At 37.8% G+C, this 26,734-nt stretch overlaps 1 protein-coding gene across 25 annotated transcripts in view; it reads left to right on the top strand.

The window, feature by feature from the left end:
* The window catches only part of LOC119785202 (receptor-type tyrosine-protein phosphatase F-like), a 271,065-nt gene that overhangs the window by 138,333 nt on the left and 105,998 nt on the right, over nucleotides 1-26,734 (top strand). For 15 of the 25 annotated variants that reach the window (XM_038287677.1, XM_038287674.1, XM_038287678.1 and 12 more), the window contains 2 exons: nucleotides 22,173-22,361; nucleotides 25,259-25,276. In XM_038287677.1, coding sequence (XP_038143605.1) covers nucleotides 22,173-22,361; nucleotides 25,259-25,276 — 207 coding nt within the window. The remainder of the gene's footprint in view (nucleotides 1-22,172; nucleotides 22,362-25,258; nucleotides 25,277-26,734) is intronic. The other 10 variants (XM_038287694.1, XM_038287693.1, XM_038287698.1 and 7 more) reach the window with 1 other exon arrangement.

The raw sequence follows: 26,734 nt of genomic DNA, 5'->3' as shown, positions 1-26,734 counted from the left end.
CACAGATTTAATTTCCCCCACCATCTGTTGGCTGCAGGCCCAGCGTTGTAGATCATATCCAAGCCTGACAGATACAAACTGCATCTGTCTATGCATGCTTCTCCCAAGGACTCTCGCAATATGGCGAGGTGGTATCGCTCTCGTGGCCACACAATCTGCATCCTTGCATTTCAGCTTCCAAGGACTCGGCATCGTAAGTAGGACAGGTGGAATTTTGGACTCTTACGTAGCATACTAAGCAATTAGTGTACCTGCTTTCTTTTAAAGAAATCAGCAAGAAATATAACATATTCCCTTTTCTCTTGGCTAAAATAACCAGTCCGATATTTGGTGCTCAACAATGTTGAGAAGACAGAGTATACATTTTAGTGGCGCTGAAGCTTCTGCAAACAAGGGTGATTCAAAAACTCAGCCCTTGCAGCATTGCTCAGAGCTGTTACAGTAGATTAAATATGCAGCGAAAATCCTGTGTAAGTGCATATGATTAAAATGTGTAAACAATCCAATAGGGCTGTGTTTCAGTTTGGCATATTGGAATTTGATCATTAAATAACCTTCCATTACTGTCGAAAATTGACTTCCATTTACTGGTGTGTCCTGTTAGATTTATATGGCACCAGCCAGCTTTATTTATTATCTGTAAAATATCCGGATGGAGTCATTTTTGCTTGAAGCAACATTTTATTATCTGTACTTGTCCATCAATAGCTTGATGCTTTGAGCGAGCTGTAAGTGCAATGTCTGGTATGTCTGCGCCGTCAGTACTGATCATGTCTTCTGCCTCCAGGGATGGAGAGGGAGGGAGAAAGAAACAGAAAAGAACTGTTTTTTAGATTGAAGCATTTGGTCAATTTAAAAATGTTTGTTTTGGTTAAGATAAAAACAGATTGTTGGTAAGGCTGAGTAGATAAAACACTTTCGATTTTGAAAATGAAAACTCTGTTGATGAGTGATTATTTTGTGTTAACGTGATAATTGAACAAAAGGACAAATTATTTATGTTCCTGGACTTTTCATGTATAAATGTATCCTTTTTTTCTAAGACCTAAAATGTTTAGAGGTTAGATATTATCTTTTTGATGAATTAGTTATTTATACAAGAGTTAACTGTAAAATTACAAACATCAGGTCAGAATTAAAAAATCTGTTGAGGGAAGGACTGATAGATGTAATGTAGATGGATACATTTTAGGCAAAAAAGGAATTTAACATTTTTAAAGAATGCACAAATCTCCAAAGTAAAACATTAAATAAAAATACTATGGCATAGTTTCCTTGGCTGTAACATCCAGTAGCTAATGACCGATTGTCTATTGTGTGCACACACTGGAAATAATGTAAATCTAATCATTCTAATAGTCTTGTCATTTTTTCATAAAATAAGTGATTTTTTTTTTAAATTGAAGAGGTAAGTTAGACACTTTGCTAATGGAACAAGACAATTTACATTTGAAATAAGAAAAAAACTTTTACATTGTCTTATTTCAATAGCATATTATGTAATTATCTTATTTTAAAAGTAAAAATACTAATTCCTCTGGCAAAGCATCTTATTTACCTGCTTAAATTAATGGTAAATACACTTCTTTAAGAAATGTTGACTTATTTCTAGATCAATTTTGCAGTGCAGAGAAACCTTGTTGCTCCAGGCTCTTTCACATCTCCTAAAGCTGCAGCTATAGCCCTGTCCCCATCCTAAGCTTGCACTTACAGCCTCTGTTAACAGTCACAACTTTATCACTCTTCTTATCCAGACATTGTCTCTGGATTTGAGCAGATAGCAAGAGATGTGGCAAGGCTTATACATCTGTTAATATCTGTGCATTCACTCGTCCAGAACAGATAGATATCAGTGAATCGACATCTTCTGTTAAGTATCTGACACAAACAGGTTCAACGGGCTTTTATCGTGCTTTGGCAGATATGACAGGATGCTTGTTTTTGAGATCACGGCTGATTTGAAGGCCAGTTTTTTTTTTTTTTATGTCGCTTTCTAGAAAGTTTCTCTTAGATTGTGCGACTAAGGATATTGCGTTGTCACGTCTCTGTTAAACAGCAGAGGTCTGAAGATGGAGTGAGGCGTCAAAATGAAAAGATCTGATCATCAGATTTGTCAGGAATATAAGCCTTCTCATTGAATGTATGCTCCCACCATGATGAAAACTGTAGCTTGCATAGGTTCAGCTGAATCACAATGTGAATAACACAAATCTACCTGGTCACTTTCAGCCTTAGCACACATTATACAAGTTTATTTAAAAAGCACTTTGAAATAAGTAGTAGGAATGGCCTATTTGCTGTTAAGTAAAGCTAAAAATTATAAGAAAAAAATTATAAGAATAGATAAGAGGGGATATTTAGCAGGGAATATGATCAAAATATTACCACTGTAAAGATTTCATTAAAATTAAGTGCTATAGAGTAAAAAATATATTTTTAACAAAATGTTATTTCTGCAAGCAACGGTTTTTTCTTTACTATTGTCATTACTGAAGTTCAGAGATATTTAAATTCAAATTTGGCATTTTTCTGGCATAAGACCAGTGTGACAATTTCATCTGACAATTGTCACATAAGTTCTGATGTAACTGATATCAACCTCACATATCAGCTGTTTTCACCGCCTGTGTTCCATTAGAGTGACATTTCTCAGGATGGCAGGTTACATCATTAGTACTAGCTGGCATTATAAAGTAAGTACAACTTGATTACAGCACATTAATTAAAACATTGATCCATTAGTGATTTGTGGTCTGTGCTAGTTTGCTACCTCTGTTTCCTGTACATTACCGCCAAGCATAATGTCATCATATGAGGACATTAGGCCTGGTTAACTCGGATGGATGGTGTCTAATTAGCATTTTCTTTGCTCAAAATTCAGATGAAATTTGGATGGAAACGGGGCTACTTAGTTTGAATTTATATAGCATCAGGTTTGATCTCATTAGAATTACGACCTGTTTGTAGTTCACCTCATATTAACGAGGTGATCTAAGAGAGGCTAGATAAGGATTAACTGATATGCTTTAGTGGAACATAAAGCAATAAGTCTTCTGTGAAAGATAGTGCCGTGTTGCAGCAGGTACTGCGAAAAAAGGGAGAGGACCGAAAATGGGATCCTGCGTTACTCCCTTGAGGTAATACAACAGAGTTAGAGCAAAAACAGTTAGTGTTGGGAATGAAAATTCCTATTTAAGAAGTGAAAGTGAAACTATGGCAAACCCAACCTTCAGGTTGAAACTCTGCTCCAATCCAACTTGCTACCATTATTCATTGTCTTTATTACTTGTTATTAAAGAAGTCCATTACACTTTATATATTTTCCATAGAACCAAATAAAAGTATTATGGGTTTAAATGACTGTCATAGATCACAGACCTGAGAGGAAAATAACTTTCTATGTGACATATTTCTAATAAATGCCTCATAATATAATCCTTATTCATGATTGCTCATGTAATGTTTTGAGGGAGTAATTTCTTGGATGTTGGTATCTATAAAGCTGCCTTAGCTCCTCCATAGCAGAGAAAAGTAATCCCCACATCGTGGTAAAAAAATTATAAATTCTATATGAAAAAATCATGCACACAGTTTTCTATCTGCAGGTTTGAACTTGGATGCTTTGGGGAGCGCAACTATTGTTTTACTGACTTGAAAAACTTCATGGAATAAACTGTTAAATGAGACTAAGCCCATCGAACAAATCTGTACTTGACATGTGTCTTTCATTTAACTTCTATTAAACCAACAAGCCAAAGCTTTCTTGTTGCAGGTAAGAGCACAAAGTCCACCTTGTAGCGTTAGAGGCCGAGGAGTCAACGGCTCCCCAGGCCCTGACCGGCCATGGATGGATGGCCCTGCTGCATGTCAGGAGGCTTCTAATACCTACACTCAATGAGCTGGCTAATGGGAGTCCTTTCACCCTGACCCCTTTTTGTCACACATTTACACACCAAGACCTCTCGGCTCCATTCCCTGTGCCACGCACGGCAGCGGAGGGTGACTTGTCTCACCATCAGCCTGTACCCATTAGGTCTCTCATTTTTCCCTCGGTTTAAGAAACATAGATGCATCTTCTTTAAACTTCAAAGCAATGTTTTTTAAGTATTTGTGTGATCATTTTGCTTATAGCTTCCATTGACTGAGTTTCCAATCATTAAATCTATATAAGCTTTAGGCACGAGTGACTGAAAAGGCAGGATAAACTTCAGGTCTGTATTTTCTGGCACTCAAAAGCTCAGTTATTTCCCATTATCTCATGTCAACGTTTTGAGTTATCGCCCTTTCAACAAAAACGCAGAGCAGCACTTTATGTTTCTGTTCCGACTTTTACTTCAGATTAATTCTGATTTTATATTCTTGTTCTCATCATGGCATCACTCAAGATCTCTGAACACTGTTCAGAGATCTTGAACTGTTAAATGGTTTAGGTAAGTTTTCGCTGCAGTTAAGATAGATGAAGCGTAAAACATGGTTCTTCTACACAAAGAAGGGCTGTTGCAGACAGCAAACACAGGTTAAAGCACACATAATTTGTGATGTTATGCTTGACTTGAGCTACACTTGCTGATGTAAATGAATAAAGACCTTTGCAAGTATTAGGCCAAAATGACTTCCCCATCGTGTTGACATTCTAAATATGCAGACAAAGTGCTTAACTATGCATGGGCCAGTATGAGGTTCTCACAGTGTGATAGCGTTATATACAGTAGCAGAGTTACTATGATAATTATTCATAAATGTACAACAAAAATATATATAACAAGGTCTAATTACAGTTCTAAAAAAGGCGGTTGTAAGTATGAAATCTGACCTTTCTGCATGGTTGCTTCATGCATGGAAGATTATTTGGTTTTATTAAAGCCATTTAGCAATTTTGTTCTGACAAGAAATAGAGAAAACATTAATTTTTTGAACCTCAAAATAAAAGTAAAAAAGACCTAAAGACCTTAACAGTATGCAAACATTACAAGAGAACAATGATTACACAAACCAGTTCCAGAGACAGTGTGTTGCTTTTACCAACATTTTGGCTGAAAGTAAATAAAAATGTGTCTGGTTAATTATTTCTATATTAGAACAACGTTGGTTGGCTATATGTCCAGAGGAAAACCTGTTTCTCTTTTATCGGTGCCCCGTTTCTGACAGAAAATGCTTTAGTAAAGTAGAGGGATTGGCTCTTTATACACTTGCCTAATACTGCCTGAACTATTAAAGGAAATTATAGCTGTTTTACCATCCTAACTTTTGGAAACATTGAATGAAGGTCTCTTAAAGCCAACAACCTGCTTGTTCCTTTTTACAAATCATCCATGACTAACAGGAAATTCAATTTCTGACAATGTCATTGGCATGTTTGGATTTTGTTGAAAACAATTTGGATAGAAAAATTAAGTTTTCACTAGTGTTTGTTCACTTCGAACCGAGAAAGTCTTCACAACCAGGTCATGTCAGGTTCCATTCAATTAAATTTTATTTAGCGCCAATTCACAACACATCTAAGTAAAACTATCTGATTGCTTCTACTAATTGAATTGACAGCAATCCCTCACACCAAGCATGCTTGTAGTGACAGTGAAGAGGAAAAGTTCCTTTTAACAGGAAGAAACCTCCAGCAGAACAAGGCTCAGTGTGAGCGGCCATCTGCTGAGGCCGACTGAGGTTCAAGGAGACAGAAGCAGTGATATAAAATGTTGATGGAGGTTAGATGAAGACCCATGTGCAGAGATGGAGGCAGCTAATGTTTTGGAGATTTAATGGTGGAATTGGCAAGGGCAAGTGCTAATCCAGAGTGAACAGGCATAGGAATCGGAAAAGCATGGGAGGTAATGAAGACAATCCAGCAGATAAACTGCAGAGGAGGGGTATATTTACACTCTGAGAAGGAGACTAACAGGACAATGACTGGAATAATGATCTTAGTGGGAGCAGGTGTGCAGAGAACGAGCTAGAAGAAAGCTAAAGGGAAGGAAGGTGACTCTAGGGAGCAATGGTGAGTAACTGGAAATTACACTAGGATTGGGAACCAAAATGATAGAAAAAAGGAAAAGAAGCCAATGACCAAGTGAAAACTAAACTATGGGAAACAGAATTGATTAATTAGAAAACTAATGTTCCATAGGGGAACGGAGACAGATACACATGAAAAGTTAGAACAATAAATAAATACCAAAAATGCTGAAAACGGATAACTAAAAGAAATAACATGGAAGAGTAAACTAAAACATCAAAAATGGTATAAATGTTGACAACAATATAGAATGACATAAATAAAAGCATAACTGAGAACCCAAAGGGTAAACTTAAAAAGAACAAAAAAGTCCAGAATGGCAGATCCTAACAGGTTGTACCTGCAAAAGGTCTTTAAAGAGAGCTTTGATTTTTTCATGGTCTCGATCAATTCCAGGCGAAGTTAATCTGTAGTTAAAAGCAAGTGAAACAAAGGAAAGTGGTAAATGAGGTCTTTTTCTCGTAAGCGGTAGAATAATATTTGTTCTAACTCTAGTCACAGTAATGTTTGTCCAATCGTTGTCCATACATCCACAGCATAGCTGCCAGTCGTCAAACAGTTTACAGCAAATAATTGTTTGCTTTACCTCCTCCCTACTGATGACTATTGATGAAATTATTGCATTTTACCTCGTGTGATGTGAGCATGCGGCTCTGTGATGTATTTGAGCACCCATCAGTTCTGCAAACCTCCACATTATCAGAGTGGAGCCCGTCAACATTGACTCACAGCCTCTGTGTATTATTCATTATCTCTGACTGAGAGAATAAGGAAAGGCTGTCACAGGAGCCCAGTCAGCAAGGATTTAATTAACAGAACCTGCCACATTCCACTACATGCACTGCCTTTCCCAGAACTCATAAAAGCTATCCCTATCTGTCGTAATTATGCTAAACATGTCACAATAAACCGCTCTTGATGATTAATTTGAGTTGAGGAGAGGATCAATTAATTCATTTATTTGCAAAGCACTCCGTTGCTTTTTTTTTTTTTTTATTCATTACCGATCAAACTTCTGGATTTTTAGCCCAGTCTTTGTTCCCTTCCCCTGGAGTAATATCCTGTCCCATTAGCCACATTGTGTTACCACAAAAATTAAGCATGAGCCCTGAGGTTTTTTCTCTTATCATAGTGGCCACTATGTTAAAATGAACCATAAACCACAAACTTTGTACTCTGCAGTACCATCATCTCAAGGGTCTCGAATCAGCATCCTTTTAGCAGGACCACAAGGCAAAAGAGTCAAGCAGTAATGCAAAAATGAAATGTGAAGCAGAGCTGCTTGCACAAGGGGCAGTTAATAGAGATGATTCTGTGAACATGTCAGACGTCCCACAAGGTGACTCAGTCAGCATAACCATGTAAAATTCAGAGGACCACCCCTGGGTTGCAGTAACGGGTTAGAGGCCAGGGTGATGTACTAACAGGCGCAGCGCAGCATAAATAACAGGCATTGGGGCATCTGGCAGGACTGTAGATCATCCTGACGATGGAGGAAGTATGATATCAGATGTGAGAAAGAAGGAGAAGATAAGATAAATCTGAGAAATGATTAAAAAAAGGAAAAAGGGATGGAAAGAGGTGTGTCCGAGGGGGGATTTAGATGACTATTATTGATTATGTGCCTGTAGGCGAGGAAGTAAAGCCAAATGTTCTGCTCGGCTAGACAAAAAAAGTATATTATTTCAAAGGTCATGGCATGTATTACAGCCCCTTTTTCAGGATAAACAGAAGCATCGGCGGGCAGCGATACCACCATAAGGACGAGGGTTTGTATTAACAATACCATTAGGAGTGTTTTTGTTATGGCTGCGTCTTCTGTGATGGTCCGTTGCATGCAGGTGTGTCTGTGCACGCAGCTCAAATTTCCCGGGGCCTATTTGCTTGATTCATGGCTATTACCATGGCAACTGCAATAACACCCCGGCCTCGGAGAGATAGCGTGCCAGACAAAGCCGACTTGACAAGATGTTTGTCGTTCATTTAAATGCACTTTGTATGCTCGCATTCTGTTACCTGATCCAAACTGTTGTGAGCAGACTCCTAAGGCTTCTGTTCAATCACCCTACGACTCATCCATGAAGATAATTAGCTTGGTTGGGATTTGCGTCTTGTCTTTATTTTCTTCTCCTTCTTTTTCTTCTTCTTTTTTTAATATTTTTTTTTATGTCATTACAACAGCGTTACATCAATGGTCTTCTCATTTGGGGTGTTTGATGCCCGGGTGAGCGTTGTCATCCCCCCCTGAGCAGACCTCTGCATTGGATCTCTGCCTGAGGAGCGACACAAGCCTGGCTCACATGTCTTTCATTGCAAACATGTGAGGAAACTCTGATGTTTTGCAAGTCAAAGTGCATAGAGGCAGTTACGTGAATACCAGCCAGGTCAGCCTGCCTTTCTGAAGGCCCTATTAGCGAGGTTTTTTTTTTTTTTTTTTTTTTTTTTTATTATACTTAAATAAACCCATCAAAAATAGGCAGATGCTCTACTTCTGGGCTCTGAAAAATGTACACACCTTATACAAAGATATAGGAGTGTTTGCAGTGTAAGAATATGAACTATATAAAATTATTTCTGAGACTTTCATCAGCCTTATTGTGATGTATGACCTGAGGAGTCAAATCAGTTTGCCTAGAAAATATAGAGTAAAAAAAAACATGTTATATATATATATATATATATATTTTTTTTTTTTGATAGGGCTGTATTATGATCATGTTTTAAAGGAGAAAACAAAATTGCTTAATGTATATGGTGAAATTTCTGTAGATCTGTCAGATTGGGAAGACATCCTCTTTCTTCACCCTCCTTTCCCCAAACTTTGTAATTTCCCTTTCGAAGATCCAGTCTGTTCCTCATGTACATATATATTACTGAAGTTAGTGTGATATATAAGATAAAACTATTAAATTTTAAACTTTTTTTTAGCTTGAACCAAAAAGTTTTTTTTGTGTGTGTGTTTTAACACAAGATCAATGGTAAGGCAGACCCGAGTTGCTCCCAGGCCAGCCAAGGTATATATTCCCCCCAGTGTATCCTGGGTCGTCCCCTGAGTCTCCTCCCAGTGGGACGTGCCTGGAACATCTCCAGGGGAGATCCAAAAAAGACCACCTCAGCTGACGTCTCTCAATGTGGAGACGAAGCGGCTCTACTCTGAGTCTCTCTATCTCCAAAAGAGAGCCCAGCCTCCATGCAGAGAAAGCTAATTTCAGCTACCTGTATCCATGATCTCGTTCTTTCTGTCATGATCCGGATTTCATGATCATAGTTGAGGGTAGCAGTGTAGACCGACCGGTAAATTGAAAAATTTTCCTTTTCGCTAAGCTCTGTCTTCACCACAAAGCATGGAAGCAGCATCCTCTCAGTGATCTTAGTGTCCATTTGAATAAGATTGGGAATTGAATAAGATTGGGTTTAGCATTAGATTATTTGGAACACACACTGATGCAGCAGAGTTATAACAGTTTTGGGGTGTTTGTCTATCTCTTTAGTTTTCCTTTTCTTCTAACTCTGTGTTAGCCGGTGTTGTTCAAGCATTAAAGTGTGTTCACATCAAACCTTTTAACTAAGCCAGTTTCTAGTTTCTGGCAGAGATCATGTTGGTGTGAACCTATCTTAGAGCCAACAATGGAAGAGAGGATGTAACGTAACGTAAGAGCAGGGCGAAGATAAGGCAGAAGAAGAAAAATAAAGGGAGGAACAAATTTCTACTGTATCTTGTCGTGGAGTTTAACCAAAAGAACTACGAGGTTATCAAATATTTAGATGATGATCTCTGTTTAAAAGCAACTATCCAATAACTGGATAAGCTGTATGAATAAGACCTTGGATGTGTCTCTTTCCTAACATACCTTCCTCAAAGAAAGGCATCATAAAGTTGCAGGACAACCAACCCGGCGATTTGTTCGAAAAAATTTCTTTGAATTTCAACTGACATGATGAAAGATTGTGAGATAAATGGTAAAAAGACCTATACAATGACCCACTTTGTTCTGATTTAATCACATCACAACAAACCTGGACTTTTACCTGCTTGAATAGAGCATCCAGATCCAGATGGAGAATTTAGAGAGAAACAAAGGAGATGTTGATAAGTAACAGCTTTAACTGTGTGCTGTTAATATGTTTGGAAGTGTTCCCAGATTTTTAGCCATTGCTACTGTTCTTAACTTAGTGTGACCTCACCGTTGGCTTTGTACTTGTCCAAGTGAACTCGCTGACATGCTGCCAGCAAGCCCAACCGTTACAGGGGCCTTTTTCAGGCTCATGTTAGCTTTGGCTGTTCTGTTTGCACCTCCTGTTGCCCTGCTGACACCTCTCACACACTTCCGCGTCTCAGGCAGATGCAAATGTCTGTCTCGACAACGTTCTGGCCCAGGAACAGCTGCAGGCCATGTGTTTTGTTTACTGCACACTGTTCCTATGCTTTGTAGTGCCAACTTAAGTCAAGACTGGTAGAGACAGACCAGATTAAATGCACTATATTTAGTTTGCCTTAAAGGTTGGACTCCCATAAAGGAGAACAATTAAAAATTCATCAGTTAAATAAATTGGAGGCGCTGAAGTAGCTTTAGTTTGTAAGCGTAACAAATGTAGAACGAAGGATCCATTTTTTAAACATTAGGCACAAAATGGATTTCATAGTTTTTCAGAGAGCTTTTTTTAATAGACAATGCAGCGATGTGTGCTCAGAAGTAGATTTCAGAGCAGTAATATTTCATGAGGTGCTGCCATTGTGGTCCTTTGGTTCATACAATCAAAGACTCAGAGTGAAGTGCATTTAACCTAAGCTTTTCACATTTTGTCCCGCTACAACTGCACACTGTAATGTGTTTAATAGGCAGCCCAGCACAAGGTATTGCAGAGATGTTGAAAAGTATTTTCAGCATTTTATTGCAAAAAAAACCCCAATAAGGGTGACACAAATTTGCATTGCATTGCAATTTGCACAATTGACCTTAGAAGCTGCCTTAGGTTATGGTTTCCATCTCTGTGTAGTTTAATCTGAGCCTAAATCCAGCCGTTCTGTGAAGGCCTGGCATGTTTTTGTTAGATAATTTAGTGGATAAAGAGCATTGTAAAGATCAAGGAATACCGCAGACAGGTCAGCAATCGAGTTGTGAAGGATATTAAAGCAGGGTGAGGTTATAAAAACATCTCCCAAGCTTAAAGGAAATGACAAGATTAGTTGTTTCCCATACGTCATATACGTCTGAGTGCATGTATTAATATTTGGCACCAATAATTTTTTAGCGCAATAATACATTGAAGGTTGATGGTCATTCAAAGGTCAAACAGCTCAGCCCTGGTGGTCACAAGCAAAACGGCAATCTGAAGCTTTGGGTTGTGTTTTTTATTTATTATTTTTTTAAGATAAAAGTGGCCAAATATGTGATTTGACATCACAAACCATATCAAAAGGAAAATTTAACTCTCTGTAACACAGTTTGATTTATTAGGATATCACACATGGGTTTGGTTGACCCCATTCACTTTAAGTATGTTAAAGGTATAATTGAGGATTTTCATGATTTTTTTTAAAAGACCCGCCCTCTCTGCTAAAAAAAAAATCACATGCACAACCCTGTACCTGCTCCCGAGAGGGAACATGTGTAAAATTATGCATAAGCCCATTTCTCCTCGTGCAAGCTCTGTTTAAAATTTTGTGTTTGCATCACTAATACAAGGTTACGTTCCAAAAGAAGATTTGCAATTTTTTCACTATTTCAGACTCACCAGTGGTAAGAGAAAATCGGGACGAGCACGTAAGACCACCTTACGTAAACATCACCAGAATGATTGACAATCAGGAGGACCACTTAATTTGATGATCCATCTGGAAAAAGAACATCCTCCACTAAACCTTTAATAACATATTTAACACTAGGTTGTTAAACCCTTAATCACTTTAGCATATAGATAGGACAAATGTTTAAAAACTATTCTCTTAGTTGTGAACAATTAGGAACTTTGCTCATGTGTTATGTAGAGGCACAGTGGTATGGTTGAACCAAAGTTTAACCTTTTGGCTGCCACACGATACACCATGTACAGTACTTTAAGAGGACAGTTGAAGGGGTTGGTTAATCAGTCTCCTGACGTACAAATCTTTTACAGACATAACCCCAAATATTGCCATCTGTTCTGTATTGCAAGGTTGTTCTAAAAGGTATTAACTCTCCCAGGGCCTGAAAACAAAGGGGACAACAAGCATTCGACACTTTCATTGGTTAAATGCTTTAAAACCACATTTCCTTTTACTTCACAAGGATCTAGTTCTTAATGTCCATCGCATAAAATCAATAAAATACATTGCAAGTTTGTGATGTGCCACAGTACACATAACTTAGATTCACAGGGGCAAACATAAAGTTACATCAGATTAACTATTGATGCGCAGCGATACAAATCCTCGTCAAGTTTTAACAGCATTTCCTCATTAATATTCCAAGCCATATGCTTCCCCTCCATGTTTCATAACCCTAATTTTCTCTGCAACATCATCACTTAAAAGATTCATGGCAGCACATGACATTCACCCTCTTCTCACATTTAAGACTATAAGCAGGAAGGCAGATATGGAGATGAGGCAGGCGAGAGTTGTATCATCTGCCACCGTGTCAGGGCTCCCCTGTTAGGAAGGAAGCGGGGTGTCTGGAGTGTTTGCCCTCGTTGAGATGAGTGTGTTTGGGTTGTGGGTGGGGGGGGTGGGACGCTGGCTTACGTTAGTGCGGGATTGAGCTCCAGCAGCCTCCCACAGGGACAGGAGTTGCGGGGATGGGTCTCTTTCAGCAGGGCTCTGATTAGACCCATCGCCCTTGCTGCCACGCTCCACTCACACTGGTAATTGGAGCTGGCAGGAGGTTGGCATGCACCCCTCCTCTTCTCCTCCCTTCCTTTCTTATTTTGACTTGTTTTACTCTCCCCTCTTATCTAAATCTACCTGCCTGTGTCTGTCACACACTCGTACCTCTTTGACACAGCGATGTATGATTGCTGTTTTAGGCTTTTTTAACACAACCGATTATGATCTCGTCAGGATATTTTTATAAGAATAAAAAAAATCAACCAGTTCCTCCATGTCGTCTGTGTATAATTAAGGCCCACTACCAGTACATTACTTGTGCAAGAACAAAATCCAAATAAGCCGGACCCCTTTTTCTTTTGCAGCCAGTGAAGCTCAGAATTCATCTGCCTAGCAGCTCAGGTTACAGAAGGACTCTTTGCGTGATAAACGTCTGCTGAGAGAACAATGATCCTATTTGTTTTTCCCTCTGACATGGAAGAACCAGTTTATGCGCGCCTAGATGACGGGGCTTTTTTTTTTCCGAGGCTCTACTACAGGTTTTACTAATTTGCATGCCCAGGGCATTTATTAAATGAAGCTGCTTGAAAACAATTCAGACTTGTTACCAAAACTCACATGCCAGGATTCATAGATCAGTGGCAGGATCAGGGTTTGCATGGAGTTAGTTTGTAGGGTTGTTGTGCTGCTAAGTATTATATTTCTTATGAAAATAAAGTTTCTCACAGATCACCAATAGTTCTGTGAAAAAGTGGAACAGGTTTACATTCAGTAAAAAAGCATGAATGGTGTGTTTAAGGTCATACCACAGCAAGTTCTCCTTAGGTAATGTATTAATTTATTTATAAAACAGTCCTCACTAGACCATCTCCAGCACTGACTTTGTTCTTCGTCCGTTTTATGTCAGGTGTAGCAGGGCTCACACCTTGCAAAAGATTCGATTTTTATTTCATCATCCCAAAGAATATTTGATCAGGTTTTTATCCGGGATCATTCAGATGTTTCCTGGCTTTTGTGAGACAAGCCTTTGTGTTTTTTTAGGACTAACATGGAATCAATTTTTGCTATAGATGCCATAGATGTTGTCTGTTGTCTGTTACTTTGGTAGGTTGGCCAGTGGTTTATGATTTGCATGTTGGTGGATGACAGATTCTTGCTGTGGTTCAGAGGATTCAAAAGTATTTGAAGCCTCTTTCAGATTGATGGGTGTTGATTACTTCTTTTCTCATCTTGTATATTATTCAGATCCCAGCATGAAGTTATTTTTTGGCTCACCTTCATGTTGTCAGACAGGTTCTGTCTGCATACGTTCTTAAATCTGTAGGTCTGTCAGTAATTAGGCGAAGCAAAGTTTATCTATTATTTCTTGGAATTGCTTTTTTCAATAGGGCTGGGTTGGTTTTTGAAATTTTTTCCTCCCTTTTATGACCCATTTTGTCTCCATCCTTCTGTTTTCCTGCTTAGTTTATTTGTTATTAAGGTGCAGATAAATTTTACACAGCATTGTACCTTGATGATCAAACCTAAAACAGATGATCTGCTCTGGGGAGGCACTATTTGAAAAAAGGGTAATGAAATCTTAATTTTGTAAAATATATGTTAATGCTGAGGAGAGGACAAATATCAACTCTACTAAAGCAGCCCGAGATAAACTTAAATGTTTAACAATAATTACAGATTCTTAAAACTTTTTGTGTTATAATTATGGAAAATCTTTATGCTGTTTGCATAGAAAAACATTAGGACATTCACCTTTTTAAAAAATATTCTTAAAGTCTTATCCTGGAACCGCAGTAACACCTATCATCTCATCTAGTGACCAAGATGTTTTATTTTATCCTTCCTACAATTCAAGTAGAAAATAAAATACTGCTATGGATGTTTGACATTTTTTGGTAGAGTATCTCTGTGTATCCTAAAGAAAAGAAAAAAGAAAAGCCTATTTGACATCATCAGAAGATTATTTGCCTTACTGGTGTTTTCTTACTTCAAATAGACAAAGAATTTTAGTTCCTTTTTATTATTTCATTTTTATATAGATCAGACTTTTGCACAAGTAAGGCTTTTATCAAAAATTCCCTCTATCTTGCCAAACAACAACCCGCATTGCTCGCACCATTTGGCTGGTTTTTCTCTTAGAATTTTACCCACCCCTTATCTTCTCCCTTTTAAGAGTTTTGAACAAAGACTTGTCTTTGTCTGCTTGGGATGACAAATTAGCAGACAAGACCAGACACAGGAGTTCCAGTTGTGGAAACAGACAGACAGGGTACCGCAAATCTTTCCCGGTAACTTGACATAATCTTTGATGAGTTGAACAAAAGCACATTCGGTTATTTTTTTTTTTTACTAAGAGCCAAGGATACAAGTATTGTTAAAGGTAGCCTTTGGAAATTCACACTTTCCACTGTGAGTATAACCCAATTACCAAAAGAAAAATAAAGTTTACCCAAATTCTCTCTTAAAGTAGTTTTATTTTGATAGTTCTGCTGGTTGGGAGCAAAAGTCCTGCAGGCAGTTGTTTCAAACACAACTAGCTTTCATGCTAAAGATGATTGAAATGTGGCCAAATTTAGACAGATATTCTTATTTTACCTCCTAGGAACTTCTAATTAGAATCATTTTTTGATTTTTGTCAACAAATCATTCTTAGTGAATTGAAACGGTATTTTCTCTATCTCAGTTTGAATAGTGACAAAGAGAAAAGCTCCGCAGTATTCAAACAGAGAAAGAGAAAAGGCCGTTCCAATTAACTTAAAAAGATTTGTTGTCAAAAATCATGAGCATAAGAAAATAGGTTCTTAGCTTAACTTGTTTATATCCACAGTTATTAGAAGTTAATAAAGCCACTTTCCCACTGAAAACCTGGGGTTTTCAAAACCTTACCCCGAGGTGGTAGGCTGTGTGGCCACTGTCCCCTACCACTGCGTATCTGATGACGGCATCACGCTGGGTGAGAGAGCGTTGATGATGTCAACGGTGTGATCGAATTCAAGGAAGTAAATAATGGAGAGCAACATGGACAGAGCCAGAGCGTAGTCAGTATTCTTTATTGTTTCGCTCTGTTATCTGCCAAAGTCCCTCTCACCAGTGCTGGGCCATGTTTATTGAATGTAAACAGAGTTGTTTTGGCCGGTTAGGTCAGAAGCGACTGGCGTGGTGTACGTTGCGTTCAATGGTGTCAAATAATTTAATAACCCAGGTCTGGTGTTCTTACAGCATGTCAATCGGAGCTAAGGCGACTTTAACGCAGGTCATTTGTCAAGGTGTTTGACCTAGGTAGACACTAGTCAGTGAGCTGTTCCCACAGCCACTAAAAGTCTATTGGTCCCCGGGTTTAAACTGGCTTTTCAGCCAGTGGGAAAGGGGTATAAGAATTTTTTTAATTTATTGAGAAGTGAGGATGACGGTATAGGATGTTAAAGAACTCTTTAAAATGTACTGCTAAGAAAAATCTGCCGTAATAATTAGAAGACTTTTTCAACATTATATTTGTTTTTCTCCTTTAGAGGAACAACAATAAAGCTCATTAATGCAGTTCCTCATTTGGGTACAATTACTCTAGTTTGACTTTTTTCCATGAAGGGGTCGCAGGAACTTGGTTACTGTCTCCTAACGGTGCACACTGTAGAAAAATAACTTGTTTTGAATATTTCACCTGCTATGCAGACATAAAGCAGAAGTCAAGGACACGTTATTGTGTAATCTGTGCAGCAGCTGTAAATTATTCCCTGTTTGTGCTTCCTGATATGACAGAGCCGCTGACTCGTGTAATAACTCCTTTGGGGTCTCTAACCCTGTTTTAACATGGGTTTGCATTTTTCACAGCCTGACAACATTTGGCAATAATGTTAATCATAAAATTTTCCATGCAACAATACAAGTAGGTCAGGTGGGATGTCTCATCCCATTTCATTTTGTTGGGAAAGAGAGGCCTTGTTCCTCAAATAACGATAGTATAAGTAGCTTTTCCCCCCACTAGGAAAGAGCTTTTATTTCATCTGGGGATGCTGTTGCAAACTTAAAAACTGCTGTAGGTATGAGTGTGCGGGGAGGGAATAGATAAAAGTTCACTTCAAAGAAGGAATGACAGATTCCTCAGACCTCCCGGGTAACTTGCTTGGTGTAAATGACACCAAAGTTTTGCGTCTCATTAATCTGATTGGTTTAGCTGTTTGAAAAGAAACTACATCATTTTCTGTCTCAGACTGACTCAGAATGGGGTTAATGATTTAAAGTCTTGGTGACAAAGAAAGCACAAAGCGAAGAAACCTTTTAAAGGTGCAAATACTTCCTTGTCACAAAACAAACTAACTTTAATTTAACCTTACGATTTTTCTTTTACCCCCTTTTAATGATGATTTCACATTAGTATTATTCTTGACTATTGAAATGTAAACTTGCAGTGTGTCATTATCAATTAATTAAGGCTACAAAACTCCTAATAGCCTGCAAAAGCAATCTTTTAAATGCATCTGTGTCGGAGACTCCACAAATTGAGTAGGGAATAGAGTTGCTGCTTCACTACACAATCGATTTTAGGATATTGTCAGGAAAACAACTAGCAGTAGACCCCACAGACGCTGCCCACTGAAGGCATACACAAGGAAACTGGGTCCAGCCTCAGAGGGATATCCTCTGAGGTGATACATGATGAAAATATTCAAAGCGTTTTGTAAGTAGGTGAGAATGGAGTTCATCCCCCTCAAGGTTTAGCATAATTCAGTGGTTTCCCCACAATTTCTCTCAGAAGTAGCACAGCTCGGGGATCTGTTAGCATTTTCCACAAAAATGTGCATTTTTAACATTTTCTCTTGGATTTGCTCTGGTTCTAAAAAAAATAACAGATATCATGCAGTTCTTACCTCCCTCTATCTAACTGGTGTTGTCCTTTTCTTTTTTTAAATGTTAACAAAGCAAACCGCAGAGAAACACAGGGAGCATCAATAATCCTACCACTCTTCATTTGATAACAAATGGTACGTCGAAGTAGACTGTATTATAGAGGTATCCTCTTTTGTAGAGGGATGTCTGAAAGCTAATTTAGTTGTAAAGGAAATAAGCCTCGCCACAACGACCTCTCAGATTCACCTGGGTTTGAAAATGAGACATCTGGGCTATGGGCCAAACACAAGGGTGAAAGGAGAAACAACTGTTCTACAGGCGAGAAGAACAAAACAACACTCATCCACCTTTTATGCTTAGGTCATATAGGTTTACATATGGATCTCTGACTCAGACAAGGTGGAGGTATCTTTAGATTTACAAAGTATAAGAAATGACAATATATATAAACATTTAATGTTGGTGGACATCTTCCTATGGTTATTTAAAGACGGTCAATTATTTTCTTTAGCTTGCATGGTTTAAGTGTTTTATTAGTACTAAGTGGTGTTTTTTAGGTCAATTTATCGGGTAATTACTGGCTAGTAGCTTACAATAATTGTGAAAGGAGGATTTTATATTACGTAAAGAGGCATCATGGAGTTTTCTAATGATACTGCCACCTGTGACCAAAACACAGAACTGCAGCTCTCTTTAGCTCGTTCAGCTTACATGGAGATTTGGATGCCTGTCTCTTCTGCATATCCACAAAATCTATCTTGACTATAACACTTTGATTGTTTAATAGGTCGAAGCCATTTAAAATGGACGCACTCGACGTCACATTTGCAGAACAGCGCAGGAAATTCTGCCCCGAAGTACATTCAGGGAAAATGGGCCTCAGGCTTATAGATGCATTGATGCTGAACTACTGAAACGGTGGTCAGCTCATCAAACAAAGTTTTAGTCACTAAGGGTAAAATAAATCTCTTTAACATTACGTAAAGTCATGAAAAAATACACTAGAGCATTGTTGATTTCTTCTTTTTTTTATTCTACAGGTATAGAACCTGAAAAATACAATGAAAACAGCGATTAAACAAGGGTGGTCTATTTTTATTCCTGGCTGTATTTATGATCACGGTCTATACATGCATCCAATGCAGGGCGGTATGTGAAAATAATATTTCTCATTTTTCTCTTCACCTACTTCCCTTGAAGGTCATGTTTAGTGAACCATGCTGTTATTTGCTCCCTGACAGATTGGCAACCTGTCCGGCATTCACCTTGCCTGTTACCTTATGTCACCTCGGACATGTTCCAAGCCCTCTAGTACCTTTCAAAGGATAAGTGGTCATAGATTATTGATGAAAAGGGATATGCATAATTCAGCTTCTTTTCTTCAACTTCTAAGCTATTATGCACCCTTTGTAAAAACATTGTCGTCCCTCAGAGCAGCTCTTTATTTATCCATTGTTGCATAATCTGTTTCTACATGCCTCTTAATGGTAACCCAAGCCATAAGTCCCAATAATCAACACTTTATTTTATCTTGACACTTTGGCCCCATGGAAATATACAAGGATCAAAAAGCATGTTTGTTAAAGAGCAACCTCATAATCAGACTTTACAAGGGCCATCATATTTACCATGTATGACAGTTTTATTTATTTGAAGTGGATGCTATAATTGCTGTTTTGCAGCACAATTAGACTGTCATTATGCTTTATACTTTTGATAAATATTGTGCTATTATTTGTACATCATCACATTGAGACAAATTGCCTCGTTTTATGCAGAAGGAGCAAAGAGCTAAATATTTGCTCAAGAATTCATTGTTTGCGTGCCTTTATCAGGTTAGAAAAGATCTTGCCAAGACACAATGAACAGCCGATAACGGTCACACTTGTACACTAGTGGGTGGCAAGTGGAAACTTTTGCTCTCAGTATTGGAAATAAAAAATTTCCAGGGAGCAGGTTTTGATCCCATGACTCCGCTGTTTGTTTTCTATCTTTGAATCATCCAATGTAATGGATGTGTGCTCTAATCAGATGGGCAGCAACACGATCCAGGATTTGGTCAGATGGGATCAGATCTGAAAGTAACATCAAACTTTGCACCTTTGAATCTTTTTGATTTGGTTTGGCTTCATGCTGCAGATCTGAAAGTACTTCAAAGAAAGGAATGTGACAGTTATCATAACACCGACAGCCCACCTCTCTCTTTGCCTAAGATTGATCTGTTTGTAGTTGGGCATCTGTTTGACATGGCATGTTGTCAATTAAGCTGACTGCTTGTCTGCATTGAATCAATGAAGAGAAATAATTGAAGAGATTTATTTTGCTTTAACTTAATCATTTTATCATTCAGGTTATGTTCAGTTTTTCAGCAAAAATGCCAAAGTCCCTTACAGCACCTTAAAAATTGAGCAACTTAATCAGAGTTATGAAGTACTGATAATTACTGTATATATATATATATATATATATATATATATATATATATATTTGCATTTTATTAATGAATATATTAATTATTTATTGATATAATCATCAACTATAGTTAACTGGAGTATTGAGACTCTATAACATGTCTTTAGCTGAAAGAGCAACTTACTTAGAACAGTAATGTAAAAAAAAATATATATAAATATTGGTCTTTAATAAAAAAAAAAACAAATCTGTCATTCAGCATGCTCTATCCAGAACTCCTCAAATGGAAAAATTTTTGTTTGACCTCGATTAATTCCATGAAAAAAATCTATTTTAAGGAGCCTTTCGCTATCTCATTATTAATCTATGAAAAAATAATTGCCCGATTAGATGATTAGCAGCACACAGGTTAATTTACTAGAATTTTTCTAGCTTCTTTGATGGAAAGGTAAAGGTATTTTCTGTTTCTCATCTGACGCTTTCATTAAACATTTTTGCGACATACTGGTTGCTTTCCAACAACTCAAAAATGTCTTTACTGGAAATAAGATCCTATCACAGAATTTAGCCATCAATTTTCAGAGAATTTCATGAGGGATACCGGTTGCCTACTTTCCTGTACCTTGAGGTAATTGTCCAAAACCTACCAGCAAATTTTGAGAATGTGATGATGCTGCTGTAAACCTAGCAACGTAACATATATCTTCCTATAATGTTCAAGGAATTATTGTTACTTTCATGGGAGATCGCCCCATTAAGAACGGTCACAGTCATTTCCAAAAAACTTACGGAAAGGATAACTAAAGTCCCAGAAAGTACCTACTAAATCATGAAAAACAATGAGCTGTACATGCTTGTTTCTAAAGTTATTAATTACTTCACATATTTCAAAAATGAATACAATATAATGGCTTTTCTTTTCTCCAGAAGATATTGATAAATTATTAGTATCTCCCTTTGGATGCAGGAGATCCAGCAGTACCTGGATTGAGCACCAGCTTTTTACAGCTTTCTAGTGTCTCTTCTCCTGCCACCTTTTCCTTCTAAATGGAGGAATACTCTACTACTAGAATTACTGAGTCATGTCCAGCTGCAAGACATGCACCACAGAATTAATATATAGGTTTAGATGGGATGATGTCGATAGTCAGGACTTTTTATATCCTGCTGGATTCAGAGACATTTCTGTAGAAAGGATCAAATACTAAAACACAGCAGTTTTTAACTTTTTTTTATTGCAGCTGTATTTAATGTAATCTGTTACCGAAAAGATGAACGACAGCAGGAAATGAAGCTGTGGTGTTGTGTGCAGGTCAGCCTTAAGCTCCACACCCTGCTTCGTGCAGCCTCAATTGGTCAGCTGTATTACCTTCTATGCAGCTTCTCCTCCACAACAAGCCATAAGCCATCTATTATTCTCCACTGTGGAATAAAAGCTAGTATCATTTGGGCAAAAAAAAACAACTCTTATTTCTGTTTGATTTTCTCCTTTTTTAGATCCATGGCTAGAGGTCAAATCAACACTTCAAAAAAGGAATTAGACTCATTATCATGCAAAAAACACAACTTTTTTTCCTTGCACAATTCCAAACTCTGGTTTAAGGATCATTTCAGGGATATTCCATTATTATGTCGAGCTGGATTATTCAAATTGGTTTATTTAGTTTTCTACGCCTCAGGCATCTCATCTATGCATGAGTGCCCAGAGGCAGATTGCAACTATCACTTCTCTGTCTGAACCTGAGACTGTCTACACAGGGTAATAAGCCTGCTATGATAATCAGCTACTAACAGGATTGTTTGTTCTTTTCTTATCAAATCCAGATCAGCCCCAGATCTGTTTTCCCCTGTAGTGTCTTCTGCCCTCACACTAATATTAGCTGCTAGTGAGCGTATGCTCAGATTACCGTTTGGCCTGTGGCACCTCAGCAGTTTTTACTTTTCTTTCATCTTCATCTCTGACCTTGCCAGCTGAAAAGCTCTGATGAACTCCTATATTCTTTCAGAAACGACTGTCTTCATTAGTAAACACTCCTTATTTTATTTATTTTCTCATTCGTTATTTGGGTTATAATATAATTCTCTTCTTCACGTTTTCAGAGGACCAGATTCCACACGGCTTCCCCGTCATTGACATGGGGCCTCAGCTGAAAGTAGTTGAAAGGACCCGGACTGCCACCATGTTGTGCGCTGCAAGTGGTAATCCGGACCCGGAGATCTCCTGGTACAAGGACATGCTCCCCGTGGACATCAACAGCAGCAATGGGCGCATCAAACAGCTTCGCTCAGGTACTAGTATATCTGATCTCATGGATCAACATGTCTTCTCGCAAATGAAAATGCAAGAAAGCTGAGCTGTAAGGTGCAGGATGTCGCTGCATACCTGCAGACATGCTGTTAAGACATAAGGCCAATGAGAAAAACACAAAAGGCCTTTGTTGTCAGCTATGATTTCATACATTTGCTTTCATCTCAAAGGATATAAAAGTTTTTCTTGGCTCATCATTGTCACCTTGATTACTTTGCAGACTTCTTTGAATCTTATTCCTCACAGTCCTCTCTTACAGTTACTGAAGTTGAAATGACACCGTCTCTGTGTTCCTGCGGTCTTTGACAGTGACGCATGAACTTTTAAAACCTTTTGAAGTACAGAGCGAGAAAATTTTACGCTATTAAATAATCCCTAATCCTCTTTTAAACATGCAGCTGGGTCACAATAAGGCCAGCAGATGATGTATTAGCTTGGATTTCAACCTTAACCTAATGAGCTACTCTTTGTTCGCACTAACAGTCTCACTGACATATAAACAGACCTAATTGACCTGGGTTTGATGGGAAACGTGCGTGGTAGATGGATTAGTGGGCTTTGGAGCAGGTTCAGTTTTTGATTCTCCTTTAAGCCTAGCATTACTTTGTATGGTAGTAAAGCCCCACTTTATATGAGGTAAATTTAACTTTGTTAGGCTTCTGTAATGGAAGAGCAGATTATAAAGTGTCAGACTTGGATGCAGGACTGAGGAGCAAAAAGGTCAAAGATAAGATACTTGAAGGGCCTACATAATTTCTTCTACCGTTTTCAGGCATGTTCAGACTTACAGCTTGAAAACATTACTTAAATGCCCCACGAGCATAGCTGAGTAAAATGCAGAATAAATAAACAAGCAGAGAATGAAATAAAAGTCGCCTAAGTGTGATGTTTTGTTAAGAATAAATCAATTCTGAACGGTGTTCATCCACAGTAGAGGTATTCACAGAATAATGTCCACTTTTAATTAGAGCTATAAATAAAAGACTTCATCTAGTAAAGAAAAATTATTTTGGAGTAGTGCCATCTGAAGGATGTAAACTGGTGACCTAGCTAACCGGGACACTATGGAGGAGTTTAGGAGCTCTGTGGTGAGCCCAGTTTACATGCACCATTGTGCACATGGAAATGACTGCTGTTGAGAAAGATTCTCATAAGAGACTAATATCCTGATATCATTCAGGTTTACTGATCATTACTAGCATTCTTCTCTGATGTGTCAGAGAAGAATGCTTTCTAATAGTGAGCCATGCTTTCTAATAATGAGCAATGCACTTTGTGCACCTCTCACTTTTCTCCTCATAAATTACTTTTGTTTTGTTGTTTATTTAGTTTTTTTATTGGAAAGGTTTAATTACAATTCAATAGTGAATCTCTCAATACATTATTCTGAGGATGCCATCTGCCAGGCTCCTAATCTTTGCTCTCTGCAAGCAACATCTCATCGTGCTCTATTAGGTCAGTTCATGTTAACACTGCACAGCTGAAGATAATTACTGGGACTAAAAATACGAAGGAGAGCCGTTTAATGTGGTCCGCCGACATTAGCAGCCATTTCATTTTGACAGAGGACAAATTAAATGTAAAACCACATTGAAATAGTGAAGAAAGATGTTTAACCTTATTACAACACATGCTGTCTCCTTGATGGTCTGGCTGCTGACTGCCTATCTGTTTTAGCAGAAGCATGAACGATGCAAAAGTGCAAAGGGGTTTGATTGCTTATTATTTTGTCATTATCCTTACATGGTATTCCCTTGTTGTTTTTCCTAAATGTTTTAAAACTTCTCATTGTATCTGCTTTGAGAAACAATAGGAAATGCCACGTTTTCATGTTAAGATTGTTAAAATTTTCTGACTAAACTGTGATTTTACCCATTAAGAGGAAGAGCTGCAACTTTGACCACAATCCACATTATTGTCATTGCAAAATTATTATGTAGTACAAACTGCATTCTAACTCAGCTACTTAATTGTTTGATATTTTTTCGTGTATGGGTAAAATTATGCAAAAAAAAGAAAAAGATATATATTTTTTTTCTTTTCACTTCCAGCAACAACTTTTAATTAGTTTTCTTTCCCACATACATTTGGAGTGCCTGAAAATGTGCTGATATGCAATGCCCTCAGACTAACATTTCTTTTTTATCCACCACCGTTTTCCTGACATCTGCTGCTGCATCAGGATTTACATTAGTGGATATGACACGAAATGAGGCCAATTCTGCAATGGCAGAAAAGAAGCACGCTAATTTGTTGCCAGAGCTGAACAGAACAGGCACCCTTGAGTTTTTATTTATAGTATTTTAGCACTTGCTTTTTTTTTTCATTATAAAAAGTGCCTGATTGATCCTATGCTCCAGAGATACTAACTCTTTTTAAGTTGGAACGTCTGACATGAGTTCCTCTTCTTGTCCATCAGCCTATTTACTTGTCCTCTTTCAGTAATTACCCATGTCCTTTTTACTAACAGCAAGAGAGAGTGAAGGCCATCTTCAATTAGAAAGCTTAATTGAAATTTTTGTATGAAATTATAGCTGCTGTGAAGTAGGAGTACGTGTGCCCTGGGTTGTTATGTGCTAAAGCAGAATAGGGGAATATTATATTTCAAGGGGTTCTGCTGACAAAAAGGATCCTTCTCAGTGGATCTGCTGTTTTCTGTCACAAGAAAAAATTGTACAATCCAATATGGCTTGCTTTATTTTGTAGGATCGATGAAGTTTGCAAAATTTTATTAAATCACATTTAGGTGGCCTTTACTCTATTATTTATTTTCTATCTGTTGCTTTTCAAAAAGACATGTTTTTTTTTCTCCCACTGTTGTAAGTGGATTACTAACTAATCTTTCAACCCTGTTTTCATCTAAATTACTCCCACCTAGGTGGTACACCAATTAGAGGTAAGAATGATGAATAGTGTATTGGAAAATATACCGTTCACGCCATACCCTCACTCCCACATCTGCCCACATTATATTCCCCCTCTCATTGCCACATCGCAAGGTTCACCCTCACTGTCGCAGAAACAGCCCGCTCTGTTTCTACTTTCTGCTGCGTGCCCAACCTTCCCCCCAAATATGTTCTGTCTGCTGTCGGATTCCTCGAAAACAAATTAGCACCAACCTGGTTTTGTGAAGGAAAGTGCACCAAAGCACTGTGCAACGAGTTTGGGAAGTCTGCACCACTTTAATAAGGTAGCAAGTACAGTGCCTTACAAAAGTTTTTACTGACCTTGGCTCTTATTTTTTATTTTCAAACATTTTAGCCTCCAGCGTAAGTATATTTTGATTATATTTTATTGCAAATAAACCACAAAAAGTGGTACCTATTTGTAAAGAAGTTAATTTTATCTCAGGATCGGAAAAGTATGGAATTAATTTATATTTAGGCCCCTCTTTTTACTCTGCCTTGAATTAATGATACTTAAATAAACAGGAAAACTATTATCCATCAATTTATACATTATGACTAGAGTGGCAAAAAGAATTACATTGTTTAAAAGAAAGTCACCATCCAAGCTATGTCAACAACCTACATCAGAACCAATTGTGGTCCAAAGCTAAAATTCTGGTGAAACATGGTAGTGGCAGTATGATGATATGTGGCTTATTTAGTAAAAACCGGGAAGGTGTAGCTAAATACAGGGCAACACATCGAGAAGACTAGTTAAAGAAAACATTTTTACTAGTCAGAAATGGGAATACTTTTGACTTAATTTGGTTATGTTCGATTTATGGTTGCAAGAGAATGTTTTAAAGCTATTAGTTTGTACACTTTTTGCAAAGATGCATAGTCATCTTCGCAACTCAGAAGTATGTGATACTTTGTGTTAGTAAATCAGATTAAATCCCAATGAAATAACATGACAAAATGGGGCTGTATAACATCCCATATATTTCCTGGTTTTAGAGCAGAATGAGAAAGGAGATAAAATCAAAGCCACAAACTTCCAATGAAAAACTACTTGCCTCATTACTGCAGACTAAATGGGGTGCTAGAGAGACTGCATACCTACATGGGGCTACCCTTATAGAAAGGGATCATGTGACAAAGTGATGAATTTTGGCTTTCTTTGCATGATTCCAGTCAAAAACACCATAGTGAAGGTGTTATATCTGTGAGATGCTGGATACGACTTCAAAAAATCCAATCCTGTCTTTATGATTACCTTTTAAACAGCTGATGTCTTATAGGTAGAATTTGGATCTACAAATATACATGTGATTAGAAGCAGTTTATTACCATTAGGTTGCAATGTGAAGCAAAAACATCTATAATATTAGTATCTTTTTTATTTCTGGCTCAAACTACCTCCTCCTACAGGAAGGCAGGCAGATTGACAGATTGGTGACACTGAC

Source organism: Cyprinodon tularosa, unplaced genomic scaffold (genome assembly GCF_016077235.1).
Source record: "Cyprinodon tularosa strain WSP-4 unplaced genomic scaffold, ASM1607723v1 ctg243, whole genome shotgun sequence".
NCBI classification, from domain to species: domain Eukaryota; kingdom Metazoa; phylum Chordata; class Actinopteri; order Cyprinodontiformes; family Cyprinodontidae; genus Cyprinodon; species Cyprinodon tularosa.
Note: the sequence above shows the minus strand (reverse complement) of the source record. Positions and strands in the feature narration are given on the sequence as shown.